The 24911-nt window shown below is 45.0% G+C and overlaps 1 protein-coding gene across 12 annotated transcripts in view; it reads right to left on the bottom strand.

The window, feature by feature from the left end:
- The window catches only part of FGFR2 (fibroblast growth factor receptor 2), an 86813-nt gene extending 63659 nt beyond the window's left edge, over positions 1 to 23154 (bottom strand). For 2 of the 12 annotated variants that reach the window (XM_062635277.1, XM_062635280.1), the window contains exons 1-4: positions 21152 to 21498; positions 18655 to 18914; positions 2827 to 3093; positions 1553 to 1627 (exon numbers count right to left, since the gene is read on the bottom strand). In XM_062635277.1, coding sequence (XP_062491261.1) covers positions 1553 to 1627; positions 2827 to 3093; positions 18655 to 18829 — 517 coding nt within the window. In that variant the 5' untranslated portion in view covers positions 18830 to 18914; positions 21152 to 21498. Of the gene's footprint in view, positions 1 to 1552; positions 1628 to 2826; positions 3094 to 18654; positions 18915 to 21151; positions 21509 to 23065 lie in introns of those variants that run through there. The other 10 variants (XM_062635284.1, XM_062635285.1, XM_062635276.1 and 7 more) reach the window with 9 other exon arrangements.
- Between the last annotated feature and the right edge of the window lie 1757 nt (positions 23155 to 24911).

Below are 24911 nucleotides of genomic sequence, written 5' to 3'. Positions count from 1 at the left end.
CCGTGGCAGGGGGTTGGATGAGCTTTAAGGTCCCTTCCAACACAAACCATTTTATAACTCTATAACTATGACCACTGGGTACTTCTCCCTGTTGCACAACCATCTTATAAGGCATAGCTGCCTTGAGATCAGGTCCTTTTCATTTCTGTCTCTTCCAAAAGGCATTTGGGCTCACAAAGCATCAGCACAGATTAGAAGCACAATTGTCTTTGCTAACACACCGAAAACATGCAAGCCCTGTCCTGACCAACACCAAAAAAGCTCTAAAGGGATAACAGACATAGGGATGTCTCCTAAAAGGAATTCCTACCCACGAGTCCTTTCCAGGGGAACACTAACATTGCCTAGGCTGGTGAGTTTTGCTTAGACAACTCCTTTTAAAGGCAGTGTCCCTTTCCCAAACTCGCCAATTATCTTTGCCACCGCATTCTTTGTCAGAGCAGCCTCCAGCTGCCTAATCTCAGCCACTTCAAGCTGCACCTGTGAATCAGACCGGGTTAATCACACTAACAGATGGCAGGGGCCAAACAGGCAGCTAACAACTTATATCATTTTAAATAGCATCTAATGTTTCACAGCTTCAGACCAGGGGCAGTCGTATATAACAGTAACTAACTAGGGGAGCTCAAGCCAGGCTTGTACTTTATCATACTTCAAGCATACAGTATAGCTGCCAGCTACTAATCAGGCTGACGAGCAAACATACTACCTGGCTACTGTGTTTGGTAACTAGCTGACATCTCCCATGAAGGATTTCTGTGTTCTGCACGTTATTGACTTTACAAAGCACAAGTGATAGCAGTCACTGAGGGGATTTTGCAGCAGCACATAGGGGCATAAGGAACCAATATGAATTTTACCTTCTTTTTTTTTCTCTCCTTAGCAACTGTTCTATTTAGAGCCTATTAATAGCTTTCCAAATTCTCCAAAGGGACTGAAGTTTAACATTCAGATAGGTTTAAGACTCTTTTAGCCCATTTTCATCACACATAAGTAACACAAAATGTGGGTTTAGTGCTGGATTGCTTTCTATGCCACAAACCTTGAGGTCCTTTGCAGACAAAAGAACCTCATTGTCTCCAAACTCATTCTCCCAGGGGAGATTTCTGCCGAGATTAAGGATTGAAGGATTTGCCTCATTACAACTTAATTTTTAAAGTTTCCATACCACCTTTTAACAAAGTGAGCCGGATCTTTGGTTCTTCTGTTACATTTCAGCTTAAGTTGAGGGGAAGTTAGTTCATCTGCAAGAGTCTAAACCAGACAAAGACTGAACTTCAGTTCAGGAAGAAAGGAAACCGCAGAAATGCTAGCAAGAAAGGAGACAGAAAGTGCAGACCAGTAAAGTTTAGGAGAATATTAGTTTATTTCTCTTTTTCTTTTCCAAGATATGAACTATGTGAAACAGAAAACGGAGAAGGACAAAGAAACCGCTATTTGACAGCCCATGCAGTGAACAATCAAGAAGCTCTGAAGGCAGGAGTGCGAAAGATGGGGCATTATTTTCCACGTGGATCTTGCTAGTGACTTCTGCCAGTTGGCTGCTACTTACTCATCTGGTTGCTGTCATTCACAAAGTCCTCGGACCCATCGTTGTCATCTTCATCGTCCCCAGAGGAAAGAGCATCTGCACATTAAAAATAATCAAGTCTTTAAACCAAATAAAGACAAATAAACCAATATGCTACATCTTAAGATTATCTATCAGGAGAACAGATGTTACATTCTGCAGAGGCTACAGAAAAAGAAAATCCAGACACAAAATGTGTGTTATTCTTATAACATTCTAACAAAACTAGCTAATACTCCTGAAACGCTGCAAAGTTTCCATAGGGATCTCGCTGACTCCAAAAATCTCTTTCTACTTTTAATTCTTATTTTTCTTAAAGACATGCAGTTGAACAGAACTAAGGGTCTCCAGAGTTATTTATCCTTAAAGGATGTAGGACACCCCTTTTCCTCTTCTGATGGGGGGGGAAACGGGACCTTGTATTCATTCTACTGGCATTATCATCGCCACAACTATAATCTGATCGTGGCATAGTGGCATAAAACAGAGAGCTATTCAGCACATTTTGATCACAGATTCACAGAATGGTTTGGGTTGGATGGGACCTTAAAAGATCATCTAGTTCCAACACCCCCACTGTAGATCCTGTGAAATAAAAGGAGTATAAAAAAGGACATGGAACTGTTGGAACAAGTCCAGAGGAGGCCACGAGGATGATCAGGGGATTGGAGCACCTCCCGTATGAAGACAGGCTGAGGAAGTTGGGGCTGTTCAGCCTGGAGAAGAGAAGGCTGCGTGGAGATCTCATAGCAGCCTTCCAGTATCTGAAGGGGGCCTATAGGGATGCTGGGGAGGGACACTTCATTAGGGACTGTAGTGACAGGACAAGGGGTAACGGGTTAAAACTTAAACAGGGGAAGTTTAGATTGGATATAAGGAGGAAATTCTTTCCTGTGAGGGTGGTGAGGCACTGGAATGGGTTGCCCAGGGAAGTTGTGAATGCTCCATCCCTGGTGGTGTTCAAGACCAGGTTGGACAGAGCCTTGGGTGCCATGGTTTACTGTGAGGTGTCCCTGCCCATGGCAGGGGGGTTGGAACTTGATAATCTTAAGGTCCTTTCCAACCCTAACTATTCTATGATTCTATATACAAAGAGTGTATCTCACAGTCAGGATAAGGAGGAAAATACCTAAATAACTAGAGAACGCAGCTCAGCTTGCTGTGCCCGAGTGGGCTATTTCACATTATAGCATAACGTGTCTTTATATCACATTTTACAGCGTCTACATGCAAAAACCTACATTTAACTCACTCACCTGTAACATTTACAATGAAGTACAGAGTATCACTGTCTAGGGTCCTAACAGCAGTGCAAGCATAGAGGCCCGAATCTCTGGGTGTAGCATCCTTAATTTGTAAGTACTCCCCAATAATCACTGTCCTATTGTCGGGCCCCAAAGGGACCCCATCCTTAGTCCAACTGATCATGACGGCGTCTCTCAATTGACAGCGCAACTCAAGCGGCTCTCCTGGAAGTGCTGAGTATACATCTGGCTGAGAGATTTGGTATTTGGTTGGCGGCTCTGCGAAGGTGGGAGGAAAGGAGGAAAAGAAGAGAAAGGAAAGGAGAGAATTTCCAACACAAGTCAGTGAAGGCCCTTGTCATGCACAGAAATCAAGTTATGTTAAACAAAAAAGTTTCATCCAAATCAGCCCAGCAATCTGCCTTGTGAAACTGAACCACTCACAGGTATGGAAAAGGCTTCATTGTCAAGAAGTTAACCACAAACAAAGTTCATTCCCTTTTGATCGCTGCCTCGACATGTGCCTTGTCCCAAGTGCCACGCAAAGGCACAACCCTTCTCACTAGCCACTGTGAGCAGCTCTAGGGAGATGAGCGCTGCTGAACCTGGGGCTTTGAGGAATCTGGAGGAGGGAGGAGGAGGTCAAGAAGCAAATTCAGGTTTATATCTTAGCATTTGGGTCTGCGATTCAAATTAAAACTTAACCTTGCCCCATCTGATTTTATAAGTTTGTTGTTTTCTTTTTCAAACTGAAAAGAGCTCTGTTGGAAGAATGCCCAAGCTCCCCCCCCCCCCCCCCAATAAACATAGTTTCCTATACACAGCATATATGATGCCCCTTATTTTATTCCCTGCAGCCTTCCCAAAGCCTCTACTTTTGCCTTCTATACCATCAGCTCTGTTCCAGTGACAGTAACTTTTTCCTTTAACTCATGCTTCATTTCTTATTTCACATCCTCTCCTGAGCAGGATACGGCAGAAACCCAGGAACACAAGCAAAGCATGTCACAGTGTACACAGAAGTTCAGAACAAAATGGCTCATCCACCAGCTCCCTTTTATAACCAAATAACAAGAAGAATGCCAAACCACAGTCTTTTTCCAAAAAAAACCATCCTTGGAAAACTACATCTGCCTATAGTTACTAGAACTTTATCACCCCTTTTTCCAAGGCTGGCTCTCAGCAGGAGGGAGGGAACCACAGCCCCAGACACTTGGGACCATCTCCGCAGTGGGATGCTCCAGGTAATGCTCCACATATAGGGACAGCTGTTGTAACTGGTTTCTCCCTACAACCACAGTATCCCCCATCCCACGACGCTCTGGACCTCACCAAGGAACAGTAAATAGAGGAAAGAAGCATGAAACCATCTTCTGTTTGCTCCTGAGGAGCATCACATCGCACAGACAGCTGCTCACCAGCACACAGCCTTCTTCCCATGCAGGCACCATGTGCATATATAAATACACACACACCTTTCTGTTTGCCTGGGAGTTTGAGGGAGTATTAAAGTAGGTGACTCTTCAGTGCAAACCCTTGAGCCTAAGAATACTGAAACCCTGAAAGCTGTGTGCCCTGTCCTTAGGGCATGGCGTTGGTCATTTCTTGCATCACACTTCCAACAGAGAACTCCGAAACAAGCATCACATCTGAGCTAGCCTGTGGACATGAGTCTGGAAATGCTGAAGCTCTTGTCAGTAGTTTGGTTTTAGGGTAGCCCTGTATGGAGCAGGGAAGTTGGACTCAATCATCCTTATGGGTCCCTTCCAACTTGAGATAGCCCGTGATTCTATAAGTACCAGAAGTGGCCACCTCAGTGGGACACTCATGCATTTAAATACTGGGTTAAACTGACAGGCTTGAACGTGCCAGATTTCTTCTCCCACTCATCCTGGAATTATGTCATTTCAAGGAGTTCAGTGGGAGTTTGAGTGAAAACAGATCCAAGGATGTGCCCTTGCAAAACAAGCAGCTTCTCCTCTTTCTCTAGGGAAAACATGCTTTCTTAAACAACAGATTTGACATATGCATCACACCAAGATGGTGACCAGAAGAAGTACATAAAACCATCTAAACAAGACCAATTACAGAGATCATAAAGATTCTTGGATTTAGGTTTTATAAGAAGGTCTCTAAACTTTCTAGTGTGCAAAGTTCCATCTCAAAGTCTAGGACAAGCTCCAATACAACTTTACACTCCTTATAAACTAATTTGGCCTTGCTGATACATTCACAAAGTCACAGATCTGCAATGCAGGTGCTCCACTGGGTACTACACTACGCTGTTAGGAACCTAAGCATGGGTTCCTTTCTGCATGTGCTTTGCAACAGTAAGGAGTATAGTTGAGTCTGCTTGAGATTTTATTTTAAATTAAGATTCCTCTGCCAAATTAAAACAAAAAGGAAGAAAGGAGGGAGCTGAAGCCAACCAGTTAAATTACTTTGAAGTTTTTAAGACTCTTTGTAACGCTCTACCTGCAAAGCAAATTTCTTTAAAGGAGTTTGCCTTGTGCCAACAATGTCCTGGAGTCTGAAAATGTCTTTGTTTAAGCTTTGTAAAACTCCACTATGGGTGAGCATAACACTCCTTTAAGTGCAGTAGAGGCTTTTGCCAAAGAGGGCCAGGAAACTCACGGGATGCTCACATAGGTTGCTGCATCCTCCTGGGCAGTTCAGTTGTTCACATACAATTAGAAGGTAATTTTCTACCTCCCATCCTCGATTCCATCTCTTTCAAAACTCCTATCCCCAAATGTACAATGAGCCTTTCAAACAAATGCAAATCCCAACTCAATAGCAGTAATTTAGTTCAAAATGACAAAGAAAAAATGCCTTTTCCACAGAAAATTACTAGCATACTGAAGTTTCCAATAGGTATTAGCATTTGGTAAATATTATCCTCCTCCATTTCTTTCTCTCTAGAGTATCAGGGAAGACACAGCAAAGTGTTGTCATGAAATAATGAAGTCATGTTTGGAAATAGTGAGTTATTTCAGGTAAGCCTTTGTGTTGCCAAACTAGAATGTAGCAGCACTTAAGACTGTCACTTTTTATAATGTTTGCCTATAAACTCTTTCCAGTGTGGGTTTGAAATGGTGCCCAAAAGCAAACAGAGAACAGGTGGGATTCGGAGGCATGAGTCCGCCCATCAGCTTCAATGCAAAAATCAACCAGTCTGAACTGTTAAAACACTCCCAGCAGCACATAAACAACCTATGTGCAGAGTTAATTCTCATTCCAGGACACTGCACAAGCGTTTTTACGCTGGTCAGAAAATTAGGGCCAAGTTTTGAACGTGCATGCTGCAGCATCAAATCTATGGCTTCCCTAAGGCTCACATTAGGATTCTTTTCCTTACATCCACATCTTTTGAGCATAACAGGGAAATAAGGCTGCAAGTTTGCTCAGCTCTCATTTGCATCCACCCTCCAGTGTTCTCAGCAGCAGCATCCCGAGTTTTCCCCTAGTGAAAATAGCTAGATGTGAGAAGGAGCAGATAGCCCTGAAGAGCCTACAGCACAAAGCAAGGCTTGATGATCTAATATCAAACACATGCTCCTCCAGCCCTCTCCAAAGCTTTGCCTTGAAACTGCATCCTTCAGTCATCACCACAAGCCTGTAAAGCAGCCCTTCATTGGGAGAGTTCTACAGAGCTGTGGGAAGGCAGCATGGGATATATAGAACACTGGAATGATTTGGGTTGGAAGGAACCTTAAAGCTCCTCCAGCTCCAACCCCTGCCACGGGCAGGGACCCTTTCCACTAGAGCAGCTTGCTCCAAGCCCCTGTGTCCAACCTGGCCTTGAGCACTGCCAGGGATGGGGCAGCCACAGCTTCTCTGGGCACCCTGTGCCAGCGCCTCAGCACCCTCACAGGGAAGAGCTTCTGCCTAAGAGCTCATCTCAGTCTCCCCTCTGGCAGGTTAAAGCCATTCCCCTTGGCCTGTCCCTACAGGCCCTTGTCCCAAGCCCCTCTCCAGCTTTCCTGAAGCCCCTTTAGGCACTGGAGCTGCTCTAAGGTCTCCCCTTCAGGAGCTTTCTCTTCTCCAGGCTGAAGAAGGAATTCCTAAGACAGTTTTCCTGCAAACCCTATAATTGTGGCATAGTTCCTGCTGCAGAGGTGCATCACCTGACGTGCATAGCACCTGCCTATCACCCCTCAAAAAGCCAACAAGCCACAACGGCATGTGCAAAATATCTGATGATGTTCTCAAAGCGCTGGTGGACAAGGGAGAACACATTGGTTCTGCTATTGTCCTCTCCCAGCTACACCCTTATTTGTAATAGTGGTGCACAGAGTGTGTTTAAACTTTATAGGTGGAGCTGTTGAACAATACCACCATGGAAAACCAAGCTGCTCTTAAATAAACAAGATGTGAACGTTTTCTTTGCCTGCTCATACAGTCTCGCAGCATGGTTTATGCCATCCAGCCATCAAACGGAGTAAATACTCTTTGTATAAAAGCCATGACCACAATAGAGGACTGGGGACATTCTGAACGCTGTACTTCAGATTGTTAAGAGATACGCAATTATATTCCAAATCATGTTTCTGTTCAAGATTCAGTCACTGAAACGAGAGATTTATACTTCCTTAGGTTTTAAGTTATTACTATTTGTCTCCATTTATTAAAAAGTTAACAAAGAGCTGCTTATCTCAAGGCTCAAGGCATTTAGTTACTTAGTTACAGAGCCAAATAATTAAACAATCAGCTAATAGCTAACCCCAGCAAAGATTCTCACACAACTCTCCATAACACAAAAGCCTCAGACCCCATCAAGCCACTTTCTCTTCAAAAGGCTTTAGTAAATAACTAAACACTCACCACAGCGTGCCCAGAAGGGTCAACAGACCTGACCTGTCACGAATCCAAGAGGTTCATTGCAAAACTGAATGTCCCCACAGGGAATGCCTGGCTGCCAAACACTACCACTCCTCCTGCTTCTCCTACCCTTGTCTCCTGTTTTTCCTGCCATTGAGGAAAATCAAGCAAGACCACACTGGATGAGCAACACGGAATGGGGATGCCGAACCGTGCCTGAAGCAGAATAGCCATGGGCATCATGACTTTGGGAGTCAAACACAAGCCTCTATGCTCTCCCCTAGAGGTAGCCTCTGCAGGATTGGGAAGCCCAGGTATCATCAGCCAAGCTTGCAACCTTCCCGCCTACCTCCCAGGTACAAACTGGTGGGCTTCTTCCTCAATTTAAGTTGGCAGGCTAACACTAAGAGTAGCTCCATGTCTCCTTCTGATGATGGATGATAAAACGGCCAATGGTTTAAAAATGCAAAGAGTCATTCTTGGCCACGGTGACCATCACACATGAGCCAACAGCAAACCAAAGCCACAAAGGCTAAGCACGTCTCCTTATACAAAGGGGGACAAAACAGTATTGGCAATTCATCCATCTTCTTCTCCAAAGTCACTGGATTCCTGCTGGCTTGTTTCCGCCAGTGAGCTGCCAGCTATGCCCAGCTCTGCCTCTGCTAGACATAATCAGGAAGCCTCTGTTCTGATAAAAACCTTTCCTTTCCAAATCACTACAGCTCCTGCTAGAACTGTAAAACACCAAAGTTAAAACATATATATAAAAATATATAAAAATCCCTCATCACTGAACACCACTCCAAAGACCAGGAATCATGCTTCCTCCTCTACCATATAATGATGTGATGAAAAAGATTTAAGCCTTATAGCAAAACTTCATCAAACACAAAGCATCAAAGGGACATCCATGATAGTTACAAACACTATGGGTCAGATTCTAAGTCTTCACAAGGCTTAAAACAAGCTCCCAAGCTGCTCTGTTTGAAAGCAGTGACTCCATAAACCATTAAGTGCTAAACTGTATGAAATAAATTGAGGTTTTTTTTTTTCCTGGCATCCTATTTAACCCTGTTATCCTTATTCTATAGAGGCCCAGTCATCTGATGGGTACAAGAGACACAACCAGAAGGAAGAATCCTTCTTCTCTGGAAGCAAACACTTGCAAAACGAAGTGTTGCCACATACATTCCCAAGACTCCAGAACGAGTGTAGAGCTTCCAGCCGCACCGACCTGCTAAAGCGTGGACCTCCAACATCATGTCAACTCCTATTGAGTGTTACATATACTAAGATCATTAAAAAGAAGCGAATCTCCTCCAACTGAAACACTTGCCAATGTCATCATGGGTAAGGGAAAATGTTACACTGCACTAAGTTGTTTTCCTAAGCTCTAAAGACTTAGAAAAATAAATAATTCTGGTGAGCAGGCAAAGAGTTTCACCACTTGCAGGACCCCCTGGCCAAGGAAAAAAAAGCTCTGCATATGCACCTAAAAGTCATCCCCATGTGATTACATCTATCTTCCTTGCGTAATGCTCTTTGGCAGATGAGCAATTACAGAACTGCAACTCCTTGAGGTAACTACCCCCAGGCAGCCTTTAGTCCTGGCTACAGACACAAGGAAGAAGCCAGCTGAAGAGCGTGGTGGGAACAAACCTCCTGAGGTCCCCTGCTACGTTGGTGTGTTGGCTGATACGTGGTGAGTTGGGTACCCACCCTGTGTTTGCAGCATGGCTTTAATGGCAAAAGCATCTGGGTTGATGCGTCTCACCCCGTAGTTAAAGGGAGACTCCTTCTCAAAAGAAGGAGAAATTGTACTTGTCCAGGCTTCATACAGAAATTAAAAAGTCCTACAACTTGCAGCCTGCTTGCTCCTACCTGTCTTTATAGTTGTGATCGTTGAGTTATGGCTGCACAGCCACGCAATATGTGTCAAAAATGCCAAGTACCACATGCTCCTGGGCTTGGCCGTGTGCTTTATGCTTTTGGAAGCCAAGCCAGGGAAGACTCGGAGCACGCCAAGTTCAAAGTAAACAGCAGAGACCAGCAAGGCCACCTCCTGCTGCTGGGAACTGCCCTGCAATTTCTTCCTGTTTGTCCCCATTCTTCACAGCCTGCTCCTTACAGGATGAAGACTTCTTTATACAACAGTCACCATAGGATTTATCTCCAGACTTGGGACAGAACAAGAAAGACGAGAGCATCAGTATGCCTTCTGCTCAAAGACTTGGTAACCACGGAGGGAGAAAACACCCACAACCTTGAGCAGCTACAAAAAAAAACTAAAACTATTGTGCTGCTTTTTATGCCACCGGTACGATGAGAAGCTACTGGCCACCTTCAGGATTTGAACCTTTAGTTCCAAGCACTGTATCTTGACCACTTTTGTTCAAGCCATAAGCTCCCCTAGGTGCCTAAATCAACAGAGCGGCAGTCTCTGTGCTAGGTGTAGTGGGGAGTACAATATAAACCTCACACACATGTAATGCAATCTCAAAAATAATTAACTACTCTTCAAACTCATTACAGAAGAGGCTTCTCATGTAATCTATTATACAATGCAAAGGGGAAATGTATCACCTTTACCAGAACCTCAAATGAAAAGCTGGAAAAAAATTAACCTCTCCCTAAAAACCGGAATCCAAGACGAGGATCATTTTCTAATTATTTCTACTTTCAGCAGCACATCAAATCTTCCCGTCTCTATTCTGCACATAACTAAGTGACAGAGCAATTTAAGCAACTCACATTGTCCAACTTAGCATTAAGATCTGCTTGGGAAAGGCTCCGTGTAAGATACAGAGCCTTGGGGAAAGGTATGAGCGCGTTTAGTCGCAAAGGCTTTTTCTTGGGTTTAATGTTTTCTTGCATCTCCTCCAATCTGTAGCTTTTTTTCAGGTTCTTTATTTGCATTTCAAGAGCAACATAAAAACAGAATAGAACATAACACAAATCCGAACATAAAAACACAACCTACTTCTTCCAGGTTTGCCGAAGGCCATGCTCGGGACTATTGCTATTCAAAATGCAAAAGAAATAAATTACAACCGTGAGGTTAAAAATTGCACAATTTCGTGTCCAAGTGTTAGTTCTGGATACAGGGAACATTTATTCAGATTCCCTGTAAGCAAGTCAGCAGTTGTTTCTTTTGTACACGGTCCCATTTTTACTTGACTATACAAATCCTCTTAATTTTAGCAGCTCGTCTGGAAGTCTCATCTTGCCTGTTCCCCTGAAATCCATCTTCCCCCTCTTCCTAAAGTGGGATCAGAAAAAAGTCACTGGAAACAATACCCCAAAACAGCCCCTCAGCGCTTTTGAAAGCGTTCGCCACAACACGCATAAACCATAGGATACTCTCCAAGTACTTCAAGGTTTTGAGGCATGCCAGGCTCCCCTTTCACAACATTTAGTCAAAAGGTATCAGAGCTAACTCAATTCCAGGCTCAACACAGAGAATAATCACCAGTGGTACCTTGGGACAAGGCAAGAGCAGCAGAACAAGCCCTGAAGTTAAAAGCCAGGCTGGCTATCTGCACTTCCAGGTGGCACACAACCATTTACATGACAAGGGCTATTTTTAACTTGCAGACACCTCCATCACTCCTTGCTGTAGCAGTGGCTCCTGGGCACTTTGCCATACTAATGGAAGATGGTTCAAATGCTTCTGAATTGTTAGGAGAAGGGCTATTACTGAGCAGTGGGGCAGGTTTCCTAAGGAGCCTCCATGTTAATCTGCGTGTCTGAAATACCCTGGTGAGCAAACAGTATCAGATAAATCTGGGTACTTCAGTGCTGTAATAGCTGAACCGGATTATTTTTCTTTACTATATTTAATAGAACAAAGCTAAAGAACTGCTCAGAATTCCAGCTGGGGTTTTGAAATGACTTTTAAGAACTGTTGGGTGACATTCAGCATTATAAACCGTATTACTTTCCCTGAAACAAATTAAACATTGCAACACAGAGACACTGAGCAGGGCACTTTACGAACTTGCAAAGCCAGTCTCACAGCAGCACCTTCTCTTGCAAGCAGGTCCTGCCAGCAGCAAACCTACCACACAGCCCATCCTTAGGAGCATCATGAATCTGATGTAGTTTTTCTATACCATGACTTCTTATAAAGCTTAAAAACTCAGCTGAGCATGGTGCTCGGATCATATCCTGTTCCATCCAAGCACATTTTAACCTCTTACAGACTTGTCCTGCTCAGTGCAGACTGCTGAGGCATGCCCAGCCACCGTAGCCAACTCCAAACCCTGCTCAAACAGCCACAAACCCCCTGGGAGAAAGACTGAGGTGATAACTACCACATCCCAAAACTCCTTTCAAAATAGAAACTCACGAAATATATACATATATATACACACACACACAGTCAAAATACTAGTTTTCTCCTCCCCAACCAGCTTCTCACCCTCCTTTTTCTCCCTTCCAGCCCCCCAGCACATTGCCCTTTCCAATAAACCCTCACAAATGCAAGGTTGGTGCAAGGGAATTCTCTCCTCCTCTTCAGTTCTTATGGCTTTGCCAATGTAAGGCACTTTGCGGGGCTGCTCCACATCAGTTTGTGTCCCAGCCCCATGAGCCAGTTCTTTTGCGGGGGAGGAAAAGCAATAATTACACACAACTTGCAACGGCATGTGAGGAAGGGAAGGAAAGTAGGTCAGATCTCAACTGCTCAGTGTCGCTGAGGTTCACCAAATGCTTTCACTTACAGTCATTTTGGAAACACAATTAAAATAATAATAGCATGGCAAGAGAAGGAAGCGGCACGGTAGGATTCAGCTAGCGCTCAGTCTGCCTTTCTGTCCCTCTCCTTGATATGGATAATGACATCTATGTGGTGACAAGCAGAAGATCTGAACCAGCAGAGAGTGAAGCCCGAGAGACAGCTCTATACCAGGTGCTGACTACTCCGATACTCAGAAGTAGGTCCAGAAAAACCAATCCCAAAAAACGGGTTGTTGTTTTAAAAGTAAAGGAAAAAAAAATACTAACAAAAAGGCCAGGAATGATAATTAAAGTGGAAATGGATAACCTGGAGATGTACATAACTGGGATGTGAATTTTAAACTGGAATACCTCATTTTGCAACCGTCCTCATTGAGAGGCACAATCGCCAAGGAGTAAATGCAGACGCAGTTTTGCTGACGCTCTCTGCTCCGATTGAAACCCAAAAGGCCAAACTTCCAGAACAGCTCGGCGCTCCCAGCACACGTTTCGTAATTATAACAGGAGCTGTTGGCTGCTGCACCCTTGCAAATCTGGTCTTTATTTAAGATTTGCCTGTATTCAAAGTTCCTTCGTTTTCAACCAGTTTAAGAGGCAGTTTAGTGCCTGGTACTGCAAGACGGCACCTCTGATTTTGGGGGCACGTTGTGCCAAATTCCCCCCCTAAATAACCACATTACAGACACATAGGGCAACGTGCCGAGCTGAAATTCAAAGGTCTTAATTTCAGATTGGTTCCCAGTTTGCTGTAAGGATAATTTTACCCTGGCAGGCTCCACTCTAAAGCACTGCCCAGTTTCCCACAGCCACCACAAACACAAATCAGTGCCTCCTGACTGACACTGCAGAAGATGCTCCCACCCGACCCACTGATGGATGGAGAATCCTCTACCAGGGAACCAAACCCTCAGCCACATTGGTGCAAAACTCCAGACTCTTCATCATTTCAGACATACCTTGGGTTCCTGACGTCTTTTTCAGCATGAATTTTGTACTTCTTAAACCACACTAATACATTTTCTCTTCTAGTGAAACCAAGCGCACTATTACAAATAGACAAGATGTAACTTGCCTCAGCAGGTGATGGCTCTTTTAAAAACATGGATTTGTATTGCTAAGGAGTTCTGCTTCAAAGAAAGTCTCTGCTTTCACTGAAGTTTCAACCTTGAGGACTCACAAAATATGTAACACTTTAAAAATATGACACTTCCAATGAGGAATTTCTCTCTATTAATGTTAGAGGAAGGGAAAGTTAAATCTTTTTTCTCGCATCCCCATCTGTTCCTGAAGTAAATATTCACTCTAAGAAAATAACAAGCTTTGACTCTATGTATTTAAAGCCAAGTGATCATTTCTACTGAAGTCGGGAAGTTGGATAGAGAAATATGCTCATTAAGAGCTATGCTATGGTTCTTATTAAAACACCACAATAGTCCCTCCTCTCTCAAATACACAGCCTTGAAGAACTGGAAATGTCAGCATTTTCACTGGAAATTCTGCTTTCAAAGGTAACTTGAAAACTTGTGACTTCCTTGTAAAGTACCTTACTACGGCCTGAAGTTTGGTGCAAGTTCTCTGCCCAAGAAGAGCTATTTCAAAGTTAGAAAACTACACACGCATTGGAGCTGGTCATTGGGTTGGGGTTTTATCTATACAAGTGGTTTAAAAAGAAAGCAAAAATGGCAGATAAGCCCCAAATGTGCAATTATTTGTGCTACTTTGTAAAATACTTGCCATGCTGACACATTACCAGCTCCCAACAGCTGTGTCTCACCAACACAGCCTGTAAATAACAACCCTACCCATGCCCAATTAGTTTGCAGCTCAAGACCATGCCCCTGCTGAAGGGCTGCAGATTTTCAATGCAGAATGGGCACATTAAGACTGATTTAATCTGGCTGTTTGTACAGTTCCCCAGAATCTCAGCTAGCAATTCCTGTACCATGCCAAATAACTTACTGAACCAGATCCCTGAAAGGGCATCCAACCCTCACCCGAAGCCGTGGGGATGTCACATTCCTCCATAATAAGCTGTGATAATTGCCTTAAACAAACCCAAAACCTAAACTCTGATTTAACTAATCAGTTTGAACTGTTACTCAGAACTTGCAGATATCAAAGCCTCTGTGTTCTTGTAAAAAAAGACCCCAAAACACCAATAATAAGGGAACCCTGGGTGAACCTTTTGCTTTATTTTTCCAGCCAAATTGGAAGAGCATCCTGATGCTTCACCACCATCCGAGGAAGATGACCACCATGTGGGGTCCCTCACAGCAGGGTGGCACTGGCATGGAGAGGCCCCATGAAAGCAACCCAGAATGGGGAACACGCTACTCCACATAGGACAGGGGACATCCCACCACTGGTATCTTCTGTATAGCAGCCCTGCCCACTGCCTGGGAGCCAGAGAAGACCCTCACAAGACCCCACATCCTGATGCAGGCATGTTGCAGTGGCTAACAAAGGATGTTCCAGTGGACTGAGCTAACCACTGTGACCACAGGTGACGCTAACCTTTGAAGCACTGCCCTCAGTTCTACAAAAGTGAAGGTAAATTGCCCCCATTATGCAGCAGTTTTACAAAAAACAAAGGCATAGTGCTCATATTATGCAACACTGTTATCAAAATTAAGGTTATATCGCTCCTATATGCAACATTGACACCAAAATTAACATTATAGCCCTCACACTATGCAGCTTATTTACCAAAATGAAGGTACTGCTTTGGGGACTGCACTGAATGTGCTTATGGTTTTGTGTTGTTTTGTGCCAGCAAATAGCTGGGACCAAGTTAAAACCCAAATGACAACTGGTTACTCACTTCATAGCCCACCATAAGCACACACCACCCATTAAAGGTCTCTCTCCTTCACTTGCTGCTCCTAGGAACCTCCCAAATGCACAATTTAAGGCTGTTTTGACCCGCTGTGTTTTTCACAGGACCCAGAATTAGGCTGTCCCTCGTGGAAAGCTTAAATTGGTCCTTTGAAATTTGACCTAAATTGAAAGAACTGAAACACATTGCTACTGTGCGCCAAGCGAGGGCTCCGAATGGGTGCTACAAGGACAGCATCGAGGCATTGCACATGGGGAAGGGACTAAATTAACTACCCAGCAGAACGATAACACACAGCTTGGGCAAGGGAAGGTCAAGGGAGAGCTTGCTATTTATCAAATACATGTCTAAACTAATTATTCAGTTCACAAAGTAACCCTTCAACCTATGTGTGCGGTCAGAGCCCTTTCGAAAAGTTGGCTATCATCAAAGGCCTTCATAGCCCGGGTACACAGAAAGAGAATGGCTCCTTTGTACACACTGGGGTAGGCTTATTTCCAAATATTTAAAAGCAGAAAGGCTTTATACTCCCTAGGGTAAAAAACATTGATGTAAACACTGGATGCGAGATACAATTTGAGAGTTGACAGCCCTCAAACCAACTCCTACAGGTCCTGTTTCTGCTCACAGTGCTCAACAGCCTCTCATTTTAGCTTAGGGGGAAGAAAGCACCACAACCAATAACACTCAGAATCCACACACTGGTGAGAAGTCACGATACCAACACTGATGTCCTAATTTACAATGGCTCAAGATACCATTTTCAGAGTAAATACTGAGTAAATGACTGCAGCAATATCTAATGGCCACAGATGAGATTCAGAGCTCAATGAACCCAGCATTTGATAAAAGCACCTCAAAGAAGCGTGCCACCAGAGACTGGTTGACTACAGATAACCAAAAGCAAAGAACCTTGATGCATGACATCTTGCCCATAACCTGCACATACCCACGCAGTTAATTACCCTATTAGATAAATACTGCTTGTACTAACAGGACATGCTTAACCAGCTACTCTGAAGGCTGCAAAATACCCCTCAAGTTAGCTAAGAGACAAGAGCTCTATTGCAACCAAAGGAATAAAAAGCCACAATCTCAATTCCTCTGAATCTTCCATACAGCTTTTTGAGTATCCTGAGTCACTAAAGCAATAAATAATAATGAAAAGCACCTCACATGAAAAAAAAAAAAAAAAAAAGGACAAAATTTAGGGCACGTCCATGAAGGAAGACTGAAAAACAGATCAACATGTGTCACCAAAGGTCACGGCCCTGCCGACCTTCTCAGCTGGTATGAAATGTCATAGCTCTAATGACTGCACACTCAGCAGCCCTACTGAAAACCTGCATTATTGGAGCACCTGACCCCCCAGATTAGCTCTGGACAAAATGTTTGGCATTTACTAAATTAAAAAAGAAGTCTGCTTGGGTTTTGCAAAGGTTTTTGGAAGGGTTTTTTGTCTCGTTTTGGGCTTGGAAAGCTTGTGGGTGGCAGTGATGGCACCCAGAGAAGGTGATTGTGTAAAAACATAAGGTTTAACGAAGTACATAAAGGAGGTTTTATTTCCCAAATCTCAGATATAAATCCCACACGATTCCCCGTACTCTGCAGCATAAAAGCTTTTATTATACCAGTAACTTCAAGGCACTTTTTTTGTTGGGTCATAGAATAATTGTTTGTTGGGTCTTTGGTTTGGTTTTTCCTTTTCTTATTTCTGGTAACGGTTCGGGTTCTCACGTCTAAAATTGTTTCATGTTGGTAACATTCCTGCCCAGGGAAGAAGTTTTAAATCCTTTTTAACAATTTACTCTTTGATAAAACCCAGATTCTACCCCCTGGATATTTACTGTGGAAGAAACATGGTTTTAAACTGCTTTTTAAAAATAATAGAAGCTATTCTTCCCCTGAAGAGCTGAAAAATTAGTAGGCATCATACAGAAAATATTGCTCTTCTCCCCGTAAAACACCCCACCAATCCTGCAGTCGCATTCTTTCTGATTTAACCCTAAAACTAGGGAACCTCACTACAAACAGCAAGTCTGCAACCAGGGTTATTCATGCTTTTGTCATTCCTCTGTAAAGCCAAAAAGGCACCAGATGTGCAATTAACAACCCATACAGTGAGTGGTGAGGAGAGCTGGGCTTTATTTTCTTAATTCTCAAGTTACCTTTGAAAGGAAAATAAAACATCTTTGCTATCAGCAATCTCTATGGCTGACAGATGACAATATTGCTATACCCCGTTAACTTCTTTAAGGAACACTTGCTAGGGAGGAGGACTCCTCGTCTCTAAATAGTTCATCCCCTGCCATCAATAAAACTGTACTTGGAACAGATTCTAAATATGTGTTAGCTGGTGACGTCTATTTTTAGAGGCAGTGGATAGAAACAAATAAGTTTTGCATGAAAATGTATTAAACAAAAACAAAGCCGTATCCGTGGACATGAGTAGTAGAATGTGTAAAGGCCAAATTCTTTCCAGCAAGCTTGCTGGATCACAAATGCTCTATGGAGTATTATAGTAGGTTGACAGTTGAGTTCTTAGAAGTGTTATCACTCCTCCAAAGGACAGATGAAACCTTATGAAGGAAGCCTCCCTTTCGCCCTAAGGTGCTCAGAGAGCAGGAAGGATCCTACACAATCCAGTAAAATCATCCTTAAACACAATCAGCTCACGACAATAAAAAAGCAGCCCCTCCTTAGCTCTTTGTTGAAGAAAAGCACTTTGCAAAGCCTGAGGAAGGGATACACCTAGAAGAACATATCAACAGGTGCCGGCTCAAAGTAGGAGATTTTATCAAAACACCTCTTTCAACGTAAAGGTCTTTCCCAGCAATAAACTGCAGTCCTTGCTATACAAAACTCAGCATTTACACCTCCCAGACTTGCAATCCAGACACTGTACCGGTTGTTCCTGGATATTAACAGCAATGGGGAAATGCATTCAAAGTACAAACACTGATAAAGCCGCAACACCACATTCGCAGAGTGCCCGGCAAAACTGAACATTCAGGCACCGGGACTGAAAAGCTCTTGGCTTTCATTTCTCTCCGAACTTCTCAGGTTAAGACAATCACAACGACATGCAGCTATACAGCCACTCCGTTCCTTGAGACGGCAACACGGATGCAAGTGCAACTGCCTGGTTTCCTTACAGACCCGCTCCTGAAAACTTTCAGCCGTACGCTTTGATTATACAACGTGATGACAGTCCCAAGCGAAATCACTGACACCACTCGCTTGCATAAGATTAAACAAACGAACGCTTGCATGCACACAGCCCACGTGTGAGCAGGATAAGACAAAAAACATAACTCTTGAGGGCTAATCTGTTACTTGCCTCAGATTTATCAAAGCACATAAAGATGTTGACTTCTATTTCAGACATCCAGGCACTTAGAACTAACTTATTTTGCAGAATCAAGGACTGAAGAGTGATTTACCTTCAGGTTCCAGCGTGGTGTCTTCAACAACTAAATTAAACGAAGGTCGAGCCAGGGAAAGTCCAGCCATGGTGACCACCACCAGGCAGATAAGGCAACCCGAATCCCAGCTGACCATCTTTTTAGAGTAAATTCCTGGTCCATTTCCATATCTCCATGTGGACTTTAATCCCATCTGAACACCTCTAAAGAAGCATGGAGAGAAAGCAGTGCCTTCGGCCGGGGTAATACCTCCTCCCTTGGAACGACGGCTGCTGCTGCTGTGGGGAGAAGAGAGATTTAACACTGTCAGCAAAAACATCTTCAAGCACAAACCCAAAAGCTTCCAAAAGCCCCGAGCAGAGCTGAGGGGAGAGGGAAGGGAGGAGGAGGATGGGAAAAACAGTTTTCCAGCTTCAAGAATATGTGAAAAGTGAGTGACTTTTCATTTTCTGTTAGCAGCTTCCATCATCACCTGAGGCGTAACCAAGTCCTCCTTGTTTTCACAAAATCACTTCTCAGCACATATTCAGAGAGCTATTTTACTGACAGAAAAATATACAGGTTTTAAAGCAAACCGAGAGGCGCACACATGTGCAGGCACATAACCTGTAATGCTATGAAATTACCACAATTATACAAATTATATTCATGTTATTGTTTGAAGGTTTATGTAAGTTTGCCTTGGTTTTCATTCCTTCACCTAGGCAGCTCTGCAGCCAGCTGAAGTTGCAAGAACTCAGTAATTTTCCACAAGGAAAAAAAAAGAAGCACAACCAGTCGAAAAATGCTTCTTTAGACTTGGATAATCTGGAAAACTGTATTTCACCTTCCAGCTCCAACTGTATTCCACCTTCCTTCCAACTGTATTTGACTTCCAGCTCCCCTATGGATACACCTTCTTCTGACTCAGTGTCCTTCTAAAGCCTGAGAGTCCTGTACAGGTGGAAGGCTCCAGTCTTTGTGGGGATACTGGTTAGCTATGTGCCATTACAGGCAATTAAGACCCTTATAAAGGATGGTACAGGCTGCAGTTTCACAGGAGACCTCCCCAGCATCGTTTTCCATTCATATATGCTAAATTGTGTGCACACACGTTTCTCTTCTCTCTCAACAATGGTTATTGATCTATATTTTTTTAGATAAGATAAAAAAATAAGTATTTTATTCACTGTAAAACTAATCTAAATGGATGGAGTTAGCTGGTAATCCAGGCACAGGCTGATGGAAAAGGGAAGTGGTACCAAAGTAACCACTACTCTCTTAATGGGACCCTGTTGCCACCACAGGAAGATGCCAGGTGGGGGTCAGAAGAACATCCTCACAGGGTGATTTAACAGCTCAACCAGAAAATTAGACCTGATTTTCCACTTCAAAACTAAAAGATGGTAAACCTCAGTCAATGGATAATACAACCTGGCCAATGATTCATCTTAGATGTGACCAAACCCAACTGAAGATTCGAGAGCACTTGTCTTGAAGGGGGGAAATAACATAAAACCCCTTTTTCCCCTCCTACTTTCACCCTTAAAAAGGCAAGGAGTGCAAAGATAAAGGCAAACTTCCCAGAACTCCCTGCCATTTGGATGTGGTATGGTACCTCAGCATAAAGTACACAGAAACACAGCCAAATATTCTCCCTTTATAAGGCCAACCATTAAAAAGTGTTTTCAGATTTTATTAGCCTTTTGCTACCTGCTGTGTACAAACCAAGTTCACAGAGCTAAGGAGAGAAATGCTGTCGAGGCATCTTTTATCTTGGCTACTAGATACAGTCACATCTGGAATTAGTAGGAACAGATTTTAGATGACATAAATAAGGCACTTGGGGAAAAGAATTAACACATGCTATTTCAGGTGAATCCCTGGTACTTCAGGGCAAGCTTTTTCCCCCCTCAGCTGGTATCAGCAAAAAGCTCTGTCCCTCCTTTAGAGATTCAAGCGTAACGCGAGCATCCCAGACCACAAGCTAGCAACTACTATTAAACCTCCAGTGAAAACACCACCAGACCACTGCATAAACATTTGCAAAGAGCTTGCCCAGCTCTTCTTTAAATAAGCACTGAGCAGGTGTAGAACTGAAGAGAGCTCTGTTTCTGGGACTGGACTGCATCTGGGAAGGGATCGGATCAAGCCCTCCTGGATGCTGCCACCCCGGTCAACCACCCGACCACCAGACCCACAACCACGTCTCTGTAGCTCAGTTTATCCAGCTGTAAAGCGGGTAGGAGCCCTAATGAACAGGCTGGATGTAATGCTGATTTAATTGCCATAAATCATCCTGTAAATTCCAATTAAAGGCAATGTATATAAATGAGAAAATCACAGTTTTGCAAAAAGAAAACATACCAGACTGCTCGCCTATATTCCAGACTCCAACAGCATTAATTCCGCTTACATTTCAGCTGGTTTAGATTTTTAAGCTACATTAAACACCACTGAAGGCACGTTTGTGGTTCCTATCCTCACCCTAAATCCTGAAGTGGCCACAAGGCTACCTGACCATGCATCTTCTCACCTGTAGATATTTGCTTCTGCAGCTGAACATCTGCCAGCAGAACGAAGGGGCTCTTCACTCACAGGGCACCACAGAATTCAAACCCGCAGCTTGCAAAGGCATAACAAAGCACAGACCAGAGCTCTGGACCCATCCGTGAAGCCAAACCACTCTCTACCACCACAACAGCGACCGGGGTTCGAGGGTTGCCCTTTACCAAAAGAAGCTGAGTCCAACGAAGATGAAATGAAACCAAATTCTTTTCATAGCTTAATCGCCACAGTTGCTGGGGGACGAGTCTCTGGAAAGACCTCCTGTGCTGGATAATTATGTACCTCTATCTCAATGTTTGGAACACAGCCCCAGCATGCTTTTTGGCCTCCACAATTCTGGCTTCCTGACTACAATACCATAATCCCTCCTGGAGTCTCAGACTCAGTGAAAGCCACACGTAGTGTTTATTTTTCCCCTTGAAAGGGAACTCTGTCTCTCTTCTCAGCCTACACTTTGGGGAGGAGTTGTCAGGCTCCAATGATTGATGGCTCTCCTTGCCACTCGCTCATCAAGTCAATTTTCACCTCGTCACATACCTGCCCAAATTTCTTTGCCAAACTGACAAGCATGGGAAAGCAGACTGGTTTGGGAGCCCAACCAAATTCCTCCAAGCTGCACTTCAGCTTAAACGCACTCACACACACAAACAAGTAGTACTTGTTCAGCAGTGGCATTAATTAAATTCAATGCTCAGTGTTCTTTTTAATCTACTTCCATTGTTGTTTATAAGATGTTTATCACTCCCCGGGGAGAGCACAATTTGTAGAGTATGTTAACCGAATCAATACACTGCTCGCTGTACAGCCCTTCAGCATCTCTCTCGATTAGGCAGGGAATAGCAAACTGAATGAAATACGGCTCTTCCCTCCACAAAGAAGCCCTAAAAGCCCAGTAGCTCCATCAGAAAAATCCAGGTACGTGCAGCTTTGGGGCTAACAGCTTTATATACACATACACACACATATACCCACACATAAACATACACGCGTCTATAAACATATACACACAGATACGTAACTAACAAGACTACATCGCAGTTCGATCTCCAAGCAAATCTGAGCATCCCAGCTATTAAACATTAATTCTGGAGGACTAATGGGAACCGGCTGGCAGCTTCAGTACTTTTGCATTGTTCGAACTTCTTTCATTCTCTTTCCAGGACTATCCTGGTTTTCTCAAGTCTTTTGCCACCAAAAGATCAGGGGGAGAGAAAAAGAAAAAAAAATCTGCATTTTAATTGACATTCCAGAGAGAGAGAGAAGTCCCGAGGCTGCTGATTGCTGTCTATTCAGCCCAAACAGGCTTTTCAGATGAAAATGAGTAAAGGCTAGTGGAAGATTTACAGGGATTTGGTACAAAGGAGACAATGAAGTTTTAAATGTTGATAGCGTTTCACACCGAACGCATAATGGGTGCCTGTTTGAACGGGACGTTTTGCATTTAAATATGTATTTCATCGCGGATTTCTCCCCCGCTTTACCCCGGGCACCCCCTCCCCAGCCCCGCGGCGGGCAGGACCCCCCGCTCCGGCGGCGCCGGGCTGCGGGCGGCCGGTCCAGGCGGTCCCGTTCCGAATCGGGGGGATGCTCCTCGGAGGCAGAGCGTGCCTTTCCTCACCCCCGCTGTCACCGCTGGACACCGGTCACAAAGATACCTCAGGCTTCCCCCGCACACACAACCCCACAGAGACCATCAAGTGTCAGAACGGGGAGCACGGGGCGAACGGAGCCCCCCGCCGCATCCCAAACCCCGAGCGCCCCGGAGCCGGCGTGCACCACTTGCGGGGCCCCGCACCGGCAGCCCGAGCGCTGCCCTCCGCCACCTTACAGGGTGGCTGCGCCTTCCTCCCCCCCCCCGCCCCATCCCGCTCGGTGCCATTACCTGCGGCGAGGAAGCTTCAAGGGAAGGGTCCGGTCGCCCGCAACAGGCGGGTTGAGGCGCGGTGCCGGGCTGCGGGTCCCCGCGGCGGGCAGGAAAACTGCTCCGCAGCCGCGGTCACTCCGCGGGCAGCCCCGGCTGGCAAACCCGCAGCAACGCAGCGGGGCGCATCCCCCGCGGGACGCGGTAGGAGGGAGGCGAGGCAGGAGCCGGCCCGGCGCCCGGTCCCGTCCCGTCCCTTCCCTTCGCTCGGCTGCAGCGGCTACCGCCTCAGAGGGGCGAGCCCGCCGTGCCCGGCGCCAGCAGCCTCCTCCCCCGTGCGGGCATCGCTGCGGGTCCCGCTCCGCTCCATCCAGCCGCCAGCAGCTTTGTCAAGCCAACAGCCCCCCTCGGGTGGGTGGTGGTTTGGGTTGGTTTTGGTGGGGCTTTTTTTTCTCTCTCTTCCCCCCCCCCTTCTCTTCCCCTTCCCCTCTCTCCCGGCGCACTCCTCCGGCTCCCTTCCTCCCTCCCCTGGTCACTCCCCCCGCTGCAACCCGAGCCGTTTCCTGGACGGCGCTGCTCGGCTCTGCCAATCGCGGCGGCCGCGCCGCCGGAGCCCCTTCCTCCGCCGCCCGGCACCGCACGGCCCCACTGCGCTCCGCCGCTACCCCAGCGGGGGTACCGCGGAGGAACGGGGGTAGCGCAGGGGCAGGAAAGGAGCAGGAATCCAGGTGGTTTGTGTTGGAAGGAACCTTAAAGCTCATCCAGTTCCAACCCCCGCCATGGGGCGGGAGGAAGCCCGCACAAAGTTTGGAAAGGAAGGGTGGGGAAAGTGCTGCCCGGGCGCAAGGTGGGGCGGCATCGGCATCCTCATGCAAAAGTGGTCCCAGCTCAACAGCTTCCCCCCAAGAAACCTCTCCAGGAGCTCTTTTGGCTCAGAAGCCCTGCCTGGCCTGTGGCCTGTTAGCTACAGGGGATGAGCGCATAGCACCCGCTAGAACAACCGCACTCCGCTTAAGGAGCCTTTCAGTGCAAAGCCTGATTTCAACCACCTGGTGAATGTGTCTCACGGAGCACCTTTGCTAATAGTGCCCAAACAGGGGAAGTTGTCCAATAGTTGTGCAAATATCATCCGCCTGCACAAACAGATTTAAAACTGCATTAAACCAGCGTTCAAAATTCACTCCAGCTTAACCTGATACATGCTTAATAAAACATTTGCTTTAGATACCATTAGCTAAAAGGTTGTTAATACAGAGCCCATGTAATGCTTGCTTTGGAGAGTCAGCTTGACAACAAAATCAATAAGCGGTGGTTGCCTCAAATTAAATCAGCGTTCATCAATTTAAAGCTACTTTATTTAAGCATAGCCCTACTGTACATTTTATATGCTGTGTGCAGCATTGATCCACGGGGGTTTTCAAGGACTGCGCCTGCATGGCATAGTGTGACTCCCTATTTACATGCTTCCAGATACCAAAACCGAGTTTTCCCTGGAACATATACTTACCTCCCAGCAAGTACTTTCCCACCATCACCAGCAGTAATTCAGGCTCTATGGGGGACATCAGACAAATTTGTAATTGATTAGAAACACAGGTTTAATTGTTTTTTTCTGGTGTTGTTCCTAAAGCAACAGGCATGTGAATGTTCTAATTGAGAAGCTGAGATGTCACAGTCGAGATTCAATTTTCCCAGCTCCGGCATGTCCACTGCCCATTGAAAACGTTGTTAACACATTCTCACATAAATTATTGTCCGGCACAGGAAGCTGCGATACCTTTCCCCATTCATCAATATCTTTGCGTACTCTGAAAGAGAAGGAAGCATTCCACTAAAAATGACAAGCCAGAACACCTATTCCCAGTGT

The sequence above is a fragment of the Pezoporus occidentalis genome, unplaced genomic scaffold (assembly GCF_034315485.1).
Source record: "Pezoporus occidentalis ecotype Australia unplaced genomic scaffold, CSIRO_AGI_Poc_V1 ctg45, whole genome shotgun sequence".
NCBI lineage: Eukaryota > Metazoa > Chordata > Aves > Psittaciformes > Psittacidae > Pezoporus > Pezoporus occidentalis.
This window is presented reverse-complemented; position numbering and strand designations above follow the sequence as displayed.